Below are 15,991 nucleotides of genomic sequence, written 5' to 3'. Positions count from 1 at the left end.
AATAGCCTGAGTTGCTGAAAGCCCCATTAAAACAACACAACAACTAAAAGGTTGTAGAAGTTTGTGCACAGCCATCTTTCGTTTGTTCCGTTCTTTTGGTTGTTATGACTTGCTTCTACGTTACAACAGAACCTAAAGCCAACTATGCTATAATGTGGATCCACTTTAATAATGCAGTGGAACACTGTCATAACAAGGTCTTTGGGACTTCACAATTTATTTGTTATAATAGTTATTTTTATTAGCAGTAATGGAAAACAACGAAACACAAAGACTTGGGACCTAAGTGTCCTTGTCATAAACACGACCTTATCTTAAAACCCCTTCACTACGGAAGACTGCTACTACAGCACCTTTCTGCGGTGAGCATTAGTGCATACCACACATACAGTCCAGTCACCGTGCAGCTGCTGGTTTAACGGAGCCTGCTGCTGGACAAAGCCCTCCATTCATGGCATGTTACAGCTCAGCAAGCGCGGTCAAAATAATCCTGCCATGAAGGGGTTAACCTGATCATTGCCTCATAAAATATCTTCTTGTATGAGCTTAGAGACGTGTCACTTTACAGTACAGGCTTACAGGTGTGGCTAGTACAATCGTGGAGAAATAAAACATTTCTCCATGGTACAATCGAACCCGAAGAAGAGTACTGTTTAAGTCGGGGGCGGATCTAGCATTCAAGTAAAAGGGGGGATGGGCATACTGAAGGGGCATGCCCTGCTAAGGGGGCATCATGCACCGTTCCCCGATGAAAAGAAAACTCCAAAAGTTACAATATCAATTTCTCCTCTAATCTAAAACTATCGATCTAATTGTTTATGGACGGCGCAATCCTCGTGCAGGATTTTTTTTATTCTTTTCTAGTCATTTCACTGGTAAGATCCCTTTAGTCCGCGGCTAAATGGGGGGGGGGTGTAACCACCGCAAGATTCGCCTCTGAAAGTGTTGTTTCTATGGCCTTGACCAAGGCATGGACGTGACATAGCTTGTGTTATTGCTAATAATTATAGTTCAGCCATGGATAAGAGAAAAACGAATTCCCCAACAGTGCATGGCCTTTTTTACATCGACTCCCCGACAACCCCACGACCCGGTTATTGTGTTGTGTGTCTACTGAATACTCGTTCTCGTTCATGAATGACTTAAGAGTTGGTTGAATAACCCACGCAGTCATGGCCTGCAACAGAGCCACTCCCTGAATGCTCTGTACACAGCGCAATGCTCATCCACCAATGCATATAGCTCTCGGTTGCAGTGTGCATGTGCTGCGCAGTTAGGTTGAGTCTAGCGAAGTGAACAACTTAGTTTTTCCCAAAACTTGCGGAGTTGATGTCGGTCCCACTCGCAAGTTAGACATTCATTCGACTGAGGACTCCGAACATCTAGAAGTGTGACCCGCTACACGACTGTCTGAAAACCAGCGTCTAGTCACTCCACTGACCTACACAGCAAGGTAAAATCACCCTACTGAAAGCTGTTACAAAATTTCATGTGCAGCCTGGATTTCCACTGCAAGTAGGCTATAGACTAAGTGTTGGTCGTAAACCAGCGTTCTGATAAATGAATTCGCACGCGTTAAGCGGTATAAAAGGCAAATATTAGGCGGCGCCTTTTGCGAGTAAACTTCGATTAAAATCTAATCTAGCATATAAACAAACAATTCAGAATTCTCCGTATTACATACAGATACTGCTGCTGTACACCTCGTGATTTGGGACAAGCTTTTGCAAAGCAATGGCTGGATCTTTTGTGTCCTTCTAATCCGTTGAAAACATTGTATTGTGCAAGGCGTCTCTTACGTAACTGTATAAGCAAACGCTTGCCGAAGGACGAGGCATAGCTACAGAGCAACAGTGTCTGTGGTAGGGAGAATTCAAATGTTAGGTTCACGTAAATTTAACGAACACAGTGTATATAGTCGCTTTCATTGTTAGCTTAGCCACACGCAGAGTTTTATGTTAGACCTTGGCTATACAGGATTCAGGACTGTTACGGCTAAACCCAACTGTCCTGAATCCTCTAATTTTGATATGATTTTGCTCACACTCTAGGGAGATTTTGCTGCTTATGGTTGTAAGTTTTGTTGTAGAACACAGTCATTTGTGTAGTATCTTGCCGATGAGTGTTTTCTGTTCTGTATTAAAAACTGAAAATTTTTGTACGAGCGGATCGCCAGGCTAATCGCGAAATATCTCATATGTTGTCACTGTAATAGGATGATGTCACATGAGTGGATTAATCGTGACCCAACATGGCATGCCAGGGATGATTATACATACAGGGTATCTTGAAAAAGGTAATCCTACTCAAAGGGGTTATTATGACCAGACTATGTTTGTTTACCAGCAAAAAGCATTGTATCATCTTAAATACGAAGCTTCATGCCTTTTAATGAAACCTTGGGTAGCATTCCAGGGCCACGCACCACGGAGCACCATTGTCTTGAAATTATGGTGCAAAAATGCCATATGCAGCAAGGTATGAGACGGAGAGAACCCCCCTGCTTTGTGTTGGTCATTGTCTCGCAGGAATCTGGGGAATTCCTTTCAGACATCTTGGGGGATGTGTTAAGTAACAATAGTCTGGAATTGGACATGTTGGGGGGGTACCCCTCTGTCTCGTTTCTTGCTGAATGCTGGGTATAAAAAATGCAGTTGTTTCCCTTTCCTCCGGGACAAAATCGACACAGGTTCATGATTTTTTTTAATTCCAGGATTTTATTCCTGAATTTTAAGCATGGTTTGCTCCATGGATTTTATTTACGATTATGTGTAAAACACCTAACAGCCGAAGCTTGTATGATTTTGTCTCATGGGCCAAGACCTTCCACGTGTCCACCTCCCCTCTTAAACTTCAAGCACAGTTGAGATCGACGGGGCATGTCTTCCACAGCTCGTCCCACGGTCACGTGGATCTTGTCGCAAACTGTCAACCTCGCGATGAATCCTTTAACGCAAATCCTGCATGTTGTGGGGAGGGGTGCTGAAAACTCCATTCTTCAAATGACCTCACAAAAAGAAGTCAAAGGGGTTGGGGTCTGGTGACTTTGGGGGCCATTCAGTGGGGCGGTTCAAAGCGTCGATTTTGAACAGCGACGAGACGATGGGCTGGTGCACTATCTTGAACCCACCAAACAACGGAACATTCCATGTTGCCCTTGCTGGAAGTGGATAGGCCTGACCTCTGACATTTCGTTCAAAGCAAAATGGACCAATGATCACGCCATCGCCACAATCCCCTCCTTCCTCCATGCTGGTGGTTGCCCAGCTGGGGCGCACTGAACGTGGGTGTTGACCTCACCGTTCATTGCAAACGCAGCCTCATCCCCGATCAAGAAGTTGCGAAGAAATCTGGAATTTCTCTCACACCGCTCAAGAAGCCGCTCACAAAGAAGTCTGTCTTCGAGGTCAGCAGGCAGATCATGACGGATGTGGACGCGGAACGGATGGAAATGAAGGTCATGACGCGTGATTTAATTAAAAGTGGCGTGGCTCAGTCAGTCTTGCACTTGTCTCCTCTGGGTGGTAAATCAGTTGCTGTCATACGGCAGCGATGCTTTCTCGAGATCTCGCCGTCCTTGGCCTTCCTGAACGTCCTGTGTTGCGGTTGAGGCTGGTTCCGTGCGCTTCATACTTTCTCACATTGGCCCAGATTGTTTTCTTTGCTTGTGGTTCTCGGTCTGGGAATGCTTCTCGCAAGGCGTCCTGTGTAGCCTGCAAACTTCTGGTTTCATGCCATTTCTTGACCACAAAGATTCTCTGTTCTGCCGCTAGATGAACCATTATGACAACTGGAGGTTTGTACATTGTCTGTATGCCAGAATGACATCGGTTCACAAGTGAAGCAACTGTATTTTTGCACCACAATTTTAAGACAATGGTGCTTCGTGATGCATGACCCTGGAATGCTACCCAAGGTTTCATTGAAAGGCGTGATGAAGCTTCGGCTTTAAGACGATTCAGCGCTTTTTGCTGGTAAACAAATAGTCTGGCCACAATAACCCCTTTAGGTAGGATTACCTTTTTTTTAGACACCCTGTAGTGCGTAACATAAACGTGCATGCGTGGTAATTTGGTGGTCGTGTGTATGGACAGCGATACTGGTTATGCGGTAACGGTTCATGTATATTTCATTGTCACTTGTATTTGTTCAGTGGGTATCACTGGTCGAGTTATGGAGGTGTTTACAGGCACAGTAACAGGCAGATGTGGTTTGCAGGGTTCAGTAACTATAACATTGTGTTCTTTGGTAGATGCCAGGGCACGAAATAGGCGTACATTTTATTGCACGCAGTATGGAATTTGGTATAATGCATAACAATGGGTTTGTTGCAAAACGCAACAACACGATGAAATATACACGTCAGCCCATTGGTGGGGGTAGTATTAATCCATTAATTAACATCTGTCACGAAAAGCCAAATTCGTATCATTAGCTGCCTAAGCATGCTTCATATCCACATCACTAGATAAAGCAACCGTCAAAATGCTTTTCGAGGACATCTTGCATCATGTTGGGAATTTCGGCAAGTACCAAAAACTCGTAGTCCTGGCTCTATGCCTGATACAGCTTCCAACAGCATGTCAGTTCCTAGCTCAAGTGTTCCTGGCGGCCAACACCGATCATTGGTGCTTGATTCCGGCAAGCGAGGCTATCAACTGCACTCAACTTCAGCTGGACTCTGTGTCTGCCTGTCAGGAGGCACAGAAGAACGAGAGCATACCGTATGAGCTGGACGACGACGGGCAGCGAGTTTACTCCACGTGTGAGCGGTACGCGACTGCGGAGGACGATGGCGATCAAGGTTGGAATTCCACGGATGTCATCGCCTGTGATGCTGGGTGGGATTTTGACCGATCGCGCTACAAGTCCACCATCAACGAGGAGGTATGTCATCTCAGTAAAGGTTGTAAATTCTCGCATTAATTTTGCAACAACCACAGCCACAACATCCAAATCAACTAAATGTACAACAACATCAACAACATCGGTAACCACCACAACAACTACAACAACCACAATCGACAACCACCACAACCAACAAGTAGATTCAGAAAGTTGTTCGATTTTCACAAAATTGGTGTCAAAATGACTGCTAAGAGGTACTCAAAAAGTCCTGAAGGCTCAGCTTTTAAAAACTGCACTGCGGTGATAACGGGAACAGAATGAAAGTCAAAAAGAGAAAAAGCGAGTTCGTTGTTGACGAGTACTTTGTCCATCTCCCTTAAACTCCCCCACCCCTTTGGAAAAAAAGTACTTCTTCCCCTCCCAAAAAAATCCTGGGGACACCCATTCATGGTAACCTTATATGAAGTGTGAACGGCTGTGAACGAGATAAATATTTTCATTTTTCTTGCGCCTGTTGAATTTCTTTGTCTGCATAATGTAATGTGTAAATTTTATCTACACCACCAACAGAATAACCTTTGAAAATCATTGATTTCGTTTTCCGTTGAGTGTTAAGGATTATGACAGCCCTAGAGGGCAATCACACGTCGCAAATGTCTGTAACTATTAATTTATGAAAATATTTGAGACGTGGCAAATATTTTGACAAACACATCCGAAGATATTTGCAACGGGTGATGTCCTTTCAGGGCCACCATAAAGACTACTCGCCGCTGAAAAAACAAAATTGATTCGCGTAGGTTGCTTCTCCGCATCACCGCCCCACACATGGTCTCCCGTATTTCAAATTCTTTGAAATACTTGCGATAATTACAATTAATTCTTTAAAAAATGATCGCGGGCCACAGAGCTGAAAGCTTTATATGTCTTTGTCTTTTCATTTGATTGTTTGTATGTTTATTTGGATGTCTCTTTCATTTTTCAGTTCAGTTTGGTTTGTGAGCGGGAAGATTTCGCTGGTATTGCTCAGTCTGTCTGGTTCGTTGGTTTACTAGCGGGTTCCTTTGTGTGGGGATCGGTAGCTGACTGGTGAGTTTTTGCAGATTTGAATCGAAACGATAACCATGAACTGCTTGTTCGTAAATTGAATGACGATTCGTTCCCTCTTTTCCGCGGTTGTTTGTGTATTCTTAGTTAGTTTGGTTCCATTTCTTGACCTCCTAATGGCATTTTAGGTCAAACGATAAAAGTTCGTCTCCAAGGGGAGTCGACTATAAAATGATATTAATTAAATCAATTATACAGAGCATTGAGACATCTTAATATTTTGAGTTTAACTCAAAAACAGGTTTAGGCCTACTCCGTGTTTTGGATGCATGGAACTGCGCTCGTTTACTTAAAGCGCTACATCGTGCACAATTATAATTATACACTCCGAGTAGAAAATACCAATTAATGGCCAGGATGGCACAAAAGCGTGAGCAGCCCATTAAAAATGTGCATATGGGTATAAATTTCATGGCCAGATTTTGAAATTTCTAAAATCATCATGGCTTTTATTTTCTAGTTAAAACATGTTTTTGAGTACCAAATAAAGACTTCAAAAAATAATTTCTTTCGTATAAAGTGCACGCAGTCGACAAAAATCAGCAGGGCTGCCTTTTGCATGCATGAGCTAAAAACAAACTTTGCGATTCGGGGAACTTTGCAGACTTCGCGCGAGAGGTGAGTCGCGGGCAACACGGTTTCCGAAATCTCAGATTCAATCCTGTAATTATTGTTCATATTATTATTTATATCTGATGACACCAAAAGCGCCTAACTTTAGCTCGTAAACCTGAAGAAACCTGTAAAGGGGGTACCGCTCTGACATGGTTTCCTTTCTAATTTTGAGGTTTGAGCTCGAGAAAATAATACATTAGTTTTTAAGAGCAGAATATAATCGTCTAACTTGAAAGTCCCCTATATAGGAGTAAGTATATTTATTTACTTCATCAGTTTCAATTGTATATATGTTGACCAAGGCGCAATTATTTTCTTAATTCAGTCAACTGGCCAAATAAAGAAATGCCCCAATCTGTGGCCTATCGCATATATATCCAATCCCTGATAATGTCAAAAAACACCAACAAGCTGACCCAGGCTGTGTGCTGTATGCTTATATACTCCATTTGATATACTTTGGTTTACTTGTGTTTCTGTTTTCTTGCTTCTTCTCTTTTTTTGCCAGGCTTGGCCGAAAGTTTGCCTTCTTCTTCAGTCTTTTTCTCGTCACTATTTCATCCATTGTGACGAGTTTTGTACCCAACTTTGCAGCTTACATGGCTATGCGGTTCATCACTGCAGCTTGTGGCTACGGAGCTAGCCTGATAGCTTCCATTGCATGTGGGTATTCAATTTCTTGCCTTTCTCAATTCTACAGAAATTGGATTTCGGCCTCCATCAAAAGTGCAGCAAAGTCCGAGAGGCAGTTCAGCAATTGTTGTCGTTTGCCCTATTAAACGAAACATTGCACGTAATACTGAACCACCCGATTGCAACAAAATTTGCTCTCTTTTTTATGCTTATGCTTATGCTTGCAACCCATAACTTTGCACGTGTAAAATGTGCGAAGTCGGGCTAATTACAAGTTCATGTCTTCTTGAGATAATGAGCGTGTGTATTTTTTGGTTAATAAGAAGCGATATTTGACGAGGGACCTCATAAATTTTATATATTCTAAATGTTGCATTACATTTTATAATATTCAACCCGTCAAACTACAGCTTTAGATTACTTTACTCCAAGGCAAAAGCTCCAACCTGACGTTGTCAGTCATTGATGCTGTATGGTTGTATTATCTTGTCAACAGCAACGGAGATAGTTGGGCCTCAGAAACGTGTTTTGGTTGGTACTCTGCACTCGATCGCCTTCGCACTGGGTTTCTTGCTCTTATCCTTTGTGGCTTTCTTTGTACGGGAATGGCGCCATCTACAGTTGGCAATATCACTTCCTTATATCCCTGGATTCCTACTGATCCTGTAAGTATATACATGTACTTGAGGAGAAATTAACAACAAAGGGGAATAAGTGGCTCTTTCTTCCTTCACTACAACTTTAAAGGAAAAAGTGGATATTCTGCTTTGCGTGTTTTCATGTTGATTACTACATGTATTGTGTGTTTAAACAATACAAACAAGATCTTCACACGTTTTCATTCAAGTGAACGGAAGGTGAAAGTTTTTCATTTCTCAGGAAAAAACTTTCCACAATATGCACGTGACAGTGCTACTTTGATGGTTTTGCACAAGTCAGTCTTTGTCAAAGAGCATACGAACATGACTCTGTCCTTAATTAAAAAATCTTCCACCAACAATTTCTCCTGGAATATCGCAAAACTGTTTAAGATGAAGACCAAGACTCAGTACAGTCAGTTCCATATGTGATCTGTTTCGTGATTTGTGTGCCAACAATCGTATCCTCCCTGAGTGATCCCAATTCACCACTTCCCAGGTTTGTGTTGTGTTAATGGGGGGTGATCCCTGGCTTTACTGTGTTTTGGGTTTCATGGCTTCCGACTACGCTGAAGCAAAGACATTGACACATGGGAAGAGCCGCCAACAGAGGGCTAGATAGCTCAGTTGGAGGAGCAGCGGTACGGTATCCCGGAGGTCGCAGGTTCAGATCCGGGTTCAGTCAATTACTTAGTTCGTCTTGATCCTGTTGCATAGTTTATTGTAACCGTTTTTTACGACCTTGCTAACTGGGAAGCGTATTTTTTCCTAGGAGGGTTGGGGGTAGTTATCATATATGGGCGTGGTTAACTGCAAGCTCGATCAGGTTAATGGACATTTAGAAACTTAATTGCTAGGGTAACTGTCGGGTTTTACTTTACTATTGTAAAAACATTCTCCAACCGACTAATTACCACCAAGAAAAACAATTACTAGCCTACGTAATAAACTTGAACCCTCGGTTTGTTGGTTCTAAGTAGACCTATAACGCTTTCCTTACAAAAAGCTAGCCTGCAAGTCGGTAAGGAAAGCAATTTTGTTGAGTCTTATACTTAAAAGTTTGTGTACCCCATTTATGGAAATTGCCCCCACTCCCTACACAAAACGCATGCGCAACGTTTCAGATACACCCATTTCATTATAATCACCCTTAAACCTCCAAGGGAAAAAATACGCAACCGGGAAAATCGAAGTTGATACGACTCCGTGTTCGGTTCAAAACCTTGCGAAAATAAGTTGAACAAATTACATTGTCAACAGGCATTTGGGAGTTTCATTCATGACAGCACAACTGTCATCATTGTGATCAAAACTCATGTAATTCCAGTCCTTATTCCTGAAGGAAAATTTGTTCAAACTCTTCCAATTAATCACTTAATAGTTATATGCGATAAGCAGTTTTGTAGTTTGTGGGATGGAATTTACGGTCAGCCCAGTCTGGTATGACACACGCCTCCGAATTAAGTGTTAACTGTTACAGAAGCAGGACATGCTGTTCAAACTGGGTGAACCCAAGTTATTTGTCAAATGACATCTGCTTACAGACATGTGATGACACTGCACATTATCAAAATGAAGTACGGAGGGACAGATTTATGTACTTTTTCATTACCCCATGTATGCCTTAAACATTGGCCAAGAATTCAATCATTTCCCTGCTTTCGTCGGCAGAATCTTTCCTGAGTCACCGCGTTGGCTGATATCGAAAGGCAAGTTCAATGAAGCTAAGAAGATCATCCGTAAAATTGCCAAAGTCAACGGCACAACGGTTTCTGAGGACGTAATTAATAAGAGTCGTGAAACTGGACCTACCGACGAACAGAAAAAGGTATTATGTAGAATGCAAATTGTGATGGTTGGGCCTATTGATCAATATTTTCTCAACGTACTTTTCCAAATCCATGGTTTTTCCACGTAATGAAACACTTGAAGACTTCAGTTAAAATCCTCTGGTGCACCGACTTCGTATTTAACTGATCATGGGCCCAACTCCGTCAATGTCATATAGCCATTTGTAATCATGCCCCCAGCCCCAAACACCCTTGTAATGGCATTTAAATTGATTTGAGGGTGTCCCTGGGCATCTACCAATGCCTACCAAAAAAAAGAAGAAAAAAAGGTCAGAATACGGCAACAGTACATTTTATCCAGTCCAGGGGAGGGGGCCACTAAGTCAACAAAAATGTGATCCCCCCACAGGATGAAACAACTCAAACTGCTGTCTAGACAGCTCAGAGACACACCAGAGAGACTGACAATTGATAAACGACAGACAGCCTTTGTGTAATCGACCCCATAAGGGCCACGTGGCAGAGAGATTATAGTACGTATTCCTGTGGGACTTAACAAGAGGCTGGCTCTGGTGAAACTTATACCAGCCAAGGGGAAGTTCCTACCTCAAAGGCGGCTAAACTAGGTTATTCAGCATCGGCAGAGGTAGGTTGGTTTATAAGGTCTTTGCATTTGGCCGTAAAAAAATTTTAATTAAGAAATTACGAAAATGGCCGTCAATAGCTGACTGAGGGCGCTCTGCACAAGGTTTTAAAATGATGCCAGTACCTCTTATACTACTCATAGTTTCGGCATTTCCCTGGCAGTGTCAGTCTTTCCAACTTGAAATGCTAACCCTTTAGCGTAAAATAAGTTAAAAGGATTCCGTTGAGGTGTTGCTAAATGGTTCGGAAGCAAGTGATTCAACAAATTTAATTCAAAATCTGTTTCCACAAGTATTACACATGCAATTGAAAAAAAAAAGACAGAGTGCTTTGAAAGGCTATTGTATAGTTACGATCCCGTTCGTTCCAAAGCACAGATAATTTCTAGATTTTTGGACCAAAAATTGATTTAGTTTTCTGCACAGCAAAGAACTCATCCCCTGTACCCAACGTGTGCTCCAAATACGCCAGGATTATTCTAACAATAATTGATTATGATTTGAACATGTATATGATCATGTACTTACTGTCAGGAGGTTCCGTCTGATGCAGCACGACGAGTGACACACTTGGATCTCTTCCGAACCCCCAACTTGCGGAAGAAAACTCTAGTAATGTGCCTTGACTGGTGAGGAGAGTGGGTTGTCGTGAGACGGTTGGTGGTGAAAGAAAACCAACAGTCCTTTTTGTCTGTCCTGGGCACGCACGCGCAGTGCATCACTTAGGTTTGGTCCCCAGAGACCGTGAGTGCATTTTTAGTTTATCACTGCCGAGACTTTTGGGGTTGAAATTCTAATCAGTATGGAAACAAAGGGGGAAACAACGAAATCTGAGTGTGATGTCGATCTGTTACTTTTGGGGTCAACCTACCTTAGTCAAAAGCCATCTTGCTGGCCACTGACCTTAGCATGATTCAGTGCGCATGCGCACAAGCTAAACGATAGGTTCAAACATACTTGGCATGCACGTGTAAATCTGAGCACAAATTGAAAGGACCCTTTGTCTGCAGCCACCAAGCGTCTCCCAAGCCCCCAATGAAATCTACGTATTCCTTTGTGAAGCGAAGTAACTGTAAAGATGTAGGCCCTACATTCTATTTGTGTGGCTGGGCAAAAATGCCGGATTTACTCTCACTTCTCCGCCAGAACTATAGAGGGGTTTCACATGAGCGCCGTCTGCCCATATCCGCATCGAAACCGAGGCTCTTTGTATTATCTTTCTCGCGCGCGCCCGCGGAGTCGACACAGTACATGCAGTGTCCGGTTCGTAGGGGTGACGCCATTTCAGTTTAAACCACGCCCTCTGCACATGCAGATACACGACCATCGCCGGTACGTTAGTAGTAAATTGCTTTTATTGCTTCTTGTGGTTTTACGTGTCGAGTCATCCTGAAAGACTCGGCCACTAAATTTTGCAACGTGAAAAGTCTAAAATGTAACATACCTGTGTGTATTTTGTGTCTTGACTCCTTACTTTTAATCGTGTGATCGACGATGAAGCCGACACATACAGCCTCGATCGTTTTCAAACGCGGAAGTGCGCAGGTCGACGCTAAAAGCGTCGTATTCGGATCCCTCTAAAGGTTGACTGTCAGATCCTGTAGTTGGGTTTTCTCGGGTTGATCTTCGTTAGCATGGTAGGCCATAGAACTGAACCGACGAGTCGGTTCCAATTTTCTTGTAGGTTTGCTGCCATCATGGTGTTTTACGGGCTGTCTCTGAGTACTCAAGCCCTTGGTGTCGACGACTACATCGCTGCCTTCGTTTCCGGAGCTGTTGAGATTCCAAGCTACCTTTTCTGTTGGTTCATAATGGAGCGAATCGGCAGGCGTCTCTCATTGGTCGGATTCTACATTTCTGCAGGAGTGTTCTGTTTCATCAGCATTTTCATTCGTGAGTTTTACGCATGCACACATTGATGTGCATGTACATGTACTTACAAGTGGTTGCAAGGGTTTGGAACATTGTGACGGACCAACATCAGCCTGGCCAAATTGTTCATTAGTGCAGGGTAGGGCCTAGTCTTGGTTGCAAGACCTTCCAGTTGTTCCACGACACAACCATCACATGTACTGTACTATACATGTACACACATATATGTGCATTACAGGTACATGTAGGCCAACAGGACGCTGTCACATCACTAATCGCTATCACAGGATAACGATTTGTGGTGATAGCGCCCTCTAAAAGTGTACGTGTGTGGTTCGTGTCACGGAATGACTACTGGAAGGTCTTGGAACCAAGACTAGGTAGAGCCGAACAAATTTATTTGATATCCGTTGTTGTCGAGCTTACACAGAAAAAAAATTTTGTCGCTCCTGTTATGCCTAAGGATCTTTAGCCTTACAGATTATCCCTAACTGTACCTCTGGATTTGTTTTCTTCCATGGTGTGTTCGAAACAGCCTTGGGTCCAGCGCGGGCAACAGTAGCCATGGCAGGGAAGTTTGCTGTCAGCGGGGCTTTCAGCCACATCTACATCTACTCTTGTGAAATCTATCCGACGGTTGTCAGGTTTGAAGGCTTTCGATCTTGTATTATTTGTTTCAAACAATTTAAAGATATTCATATTGCAGAGAAAACGTTTAGAATGAAATATATGTGACTTGGTCTTAAGGTTGTCTTTTAAACTAGCTTTATGACTCGGTTTCATTGAAGCCTCATGTTTGCACTTATGGTAGAGGAGGCGGATTAAGGGAAAAGCTTGCTTACACAGAATGAAATCGTGGGTGCACTTGAACAACATTAATCCACGGTGCCCTCTAGGCAGGATTTGAACGTGAGGAATTGTAGTGCAAGGAGAGGATATAATTATTAACCCTGGGACTAATGCCATATTTAAAGGGCTGAAATTATCTTCTCTATAATGCAGGAGCATCGGCATGGGTATGTCTTCCATGGCAGGGCGTATCAGCGGCATTCTCTGCCCCATCATTCTGCTCCTTGGCAAGTACTGGGAACCGCTTCCTCTGTGTGTCTTCGCTGGAAGCTCCTTACTGGCCGGGACACTGTCGCTGATGCTGCCTGAAACCCTGGGCCGGGAATTGCCTGACACCATCGAGGAAGGGGAGAAGTTTGGAAGTACGTCTTTACTGACAAAATCTCTTACCTCTACCACGACGACTTTACCACAAACATAGAACGACTTAACATGCTGTGCACAGCTTAATAAACAGCAATAAAAAGTCACCACAGCGCACCTAAAAGGACAAACGCAACAATCTAAAACGAATAGCGCAGACAAACTAGACACTTTAGGGTATGGAATTAAACACAGTAAGCAAAGCAAAATCAGAGAGCAGAAAGCATTGTTTGATTCTTGAATGTTTGTATTTTTTGCCTATTTTTGTATTATTGATATATATATATATAAGTCTGTTGTGAGCTAAACTTTTTAAGTGGTGAAGATTCAAAATTTTTGCAGCTTTTCAAGTCAAAGAAAACTTTCGATTTTTTTTCATATTTCGCTGTTTATGGACATACTTCGTTTTCTCGTTGTTTTACCGTTTTTTTCGTGAACAATATGGCAAGTTTGACGTGAAGTTTAGTTCGACCAGTTGTCAGATGCTTTTTAACAATGCGCGCGCAGTTCATTTGACACTCGATCGACCCTAGTTGGCCATTTTTTTTTAAATCTCATTATTTCTCACATTTCGAAGTTGGCTAGGATTCTCGCAGCGCACACGGTCAATGAAATCTCGTACATTTATTTTCATGTGAATGGTCCCCTCCGTAATGATAAATGAAATTGGTTATTGACAACCAGCGGTGTGACCATACCCTGGGGCCTGCTGGTTACAAACGGTGGACTAGCTTGTCCAAACCTTCCATCTTTCGGGCGGTGCTAGTCGAGCCGTACATTGTCGTCGCTCAAACTTGCGCTAGTTAAGAGTTAACCAGCATTAATCAACTTTGTACAGATTATTTCACATGAATGTTTTGTTTGATTACAACCCTTGTTGCAGAGGGCCCGGGATCTCATCTGTTCAGCAAGAGTGACCAGGATAACACTACCACCACCGCCAGCCATCTTAGCAACTACTTGCCTCTGTCAAGACTCGACAGAAAATCCGATGAAAATGTGTCTGTTTGAAATCCTTGCAGTTGGATTGTTGAGCGTCAAGTTACACCAATGCATCAGTTACTTTCCAATCGGATGCTTTTCCAAAGAGAAGAGAGTTTTTCGTGTATTTTTTTGACGATTTTATGAAATTGGTGTGAAACTAAGTTTTGCTTGCCATTTCAGTTTTTTTGGGGGGAAAGCCTGTATTTAGGTACTCTACCTATTTAACTCCTTGGCCAAAGGAAAATGAGGAAAACTGGCAACTGTAAAACAGTAACATTTAAGTTTGAATATTTATAATTTCAGGGGCCACGATCTGTGAACGTCTATGAGAGCTCGTTCTGCTGAAAGGGTTACAGCCGTTACAATACGGCCGATATAAAATTTAAGAATGTTTTCGAACCGAGGTTAGTTGGAAGAGGGGTAATAACTTTATTTCTTAAAACGATTGTTCATTCAAATTCGGCAGTGCAATCACTTCCAAGAAAGTTGCTAATATATTGCCTGCTTTAATTTCATGGTGTATACTGTATAATTAATTTTGTAATTTTTTTTAGCCCTGCCCGACGTGTATTATAATATTATAATAGTTGTTTGCGGTACCTGCTGCTACATCTGACTCGAACCAGCAAGTCGACACCGGCAAGCTCGGTGGTTGAGCGTGTAAGACGTCTGCACCGCGGACGTATATAAAAAAAACTGGACGTGCAATGCCTTTGTATGAAATAGAAGCCAACCAGCCGCCATTTTATCGAGCCGAATACAGATGCGCGGGTTGGCTCGCTTCTATGGACGCCAGAGAGAACAAAGGCGGGCATTGCCAGGCAAGCTTCGTATTTGGCTCTGTAAAATGGCTGCTAGTGGATTCAGTGATTTCTACAAGCTGATTAAGGGCATTGCGAGTCCAGACTTTCTTTTATATATACCCAGCAAGAAATGAGACCGAGGGGTACCCCCCAACATGTCTAATCCCTATACACATTCCAGACTATTGTTACATAATACACCCACCCCAAGATGTCTGAAAGGAATTCCCCAGATTCCTGCGAGACAATGACCAACACAAAGCAGGGGGGTTCTCTCCGTCTCATACCTTGCTGCATATGCTTTTATTCGTCCATGGTCTACACTAGTAAGCAGGAAGTCGTGGGCCCAGGTCCCACCCGAGTACGCTTTCGGTTTTTCTTCACAAGTCTTCGGGGTAAATACTGAATATACAGTGTTATATTACACATCGGGTAGGGCCAAAAAAAATCCGGCGCAAATTCATCCTTGAAAATAGTACAGACCTTTTTAACCCACGTGACTGGATTGCGCTAAATGTAAACAATACCGCCACATGGGGACCGCCTTGGCCACGGTGATCGCATAATCCTACGGACAGCTTCAACCACGTGCAAGCGCACGCGCGAACGCTGCATGCTTAACTAGTTTATTTTGAATAAGTAGATTACCATCACAACATACCCACTCATTACCATCACAACACATCGCAGTCCAACACGATTGGGACATCACAGGAAAAATATGAAGTCGTCATCCCAAGGTGATCCACCGAGCACATCGACAAGAATATAATATCAAATCAGTGCTACGAAATGTGTGATTGCCGAGCTTTCGGCAACTGAGTACCTTCTTCAGGGCAAGCAGA

The 15,991-nt window shown here is 42.9% G+C and overlaps 1 protein-coding gene across 1 annotated transcript; it reads left to right on the top strand.

Moving 5' to 3' along the window:
* The first annotated feature begins 944 nt into the window (after nt 1-944).
* Nucleotides 945-15,975, top strand: LOC110975699 (organic cation transporter protein-like). Its single transcript, XM_022228403.2, has 11 exons — nt 945-1,453; nt 4,469-4,887; nt 5,834-5,937; nt 7,079-7,233; nt 7,700-7,868; nt 9,513-9,669; nt 10,810-10,904; nt 11,960-12,168; nt 12,683-12,791; nt 13,150-13,358; nt 14,243-15,975. Exons 2-11 carry the CDS (start codon nt 4,486-4,488, stop codon nt 14,368-14,370), a joined length of 1,737 nt encoding a protein of 578 aa, XP_022084095.2. The 5' UTR covers nt 945-1,453; nt 4,469-4,485; the 3' UTR covers nt 14,371-15,975.
* Nucleotides 15,976-15,991: the final 16 nt, after the last annotated feature.

This window comes from Acanthaster planci, linkage group LG06 (assembly GCF_054643075.1).
Source record: "Acanthaster planci isolate LZ-2023a linkage group LG06, COTS_SCS, whole genome shotgun sequence".
NCBI classification, from domain to species: domain Eukaryota; kingdom Metazoa; phylum Echinodermata; class Asteroidea; order Valvatida; family Acanthasteridae; genus Acanthaster; species Acanthaster planci.
Note: the sequence above shows the minus strand (reverse complement) of the source record. Positions and strands in the feature narration are given on the sequence as shown.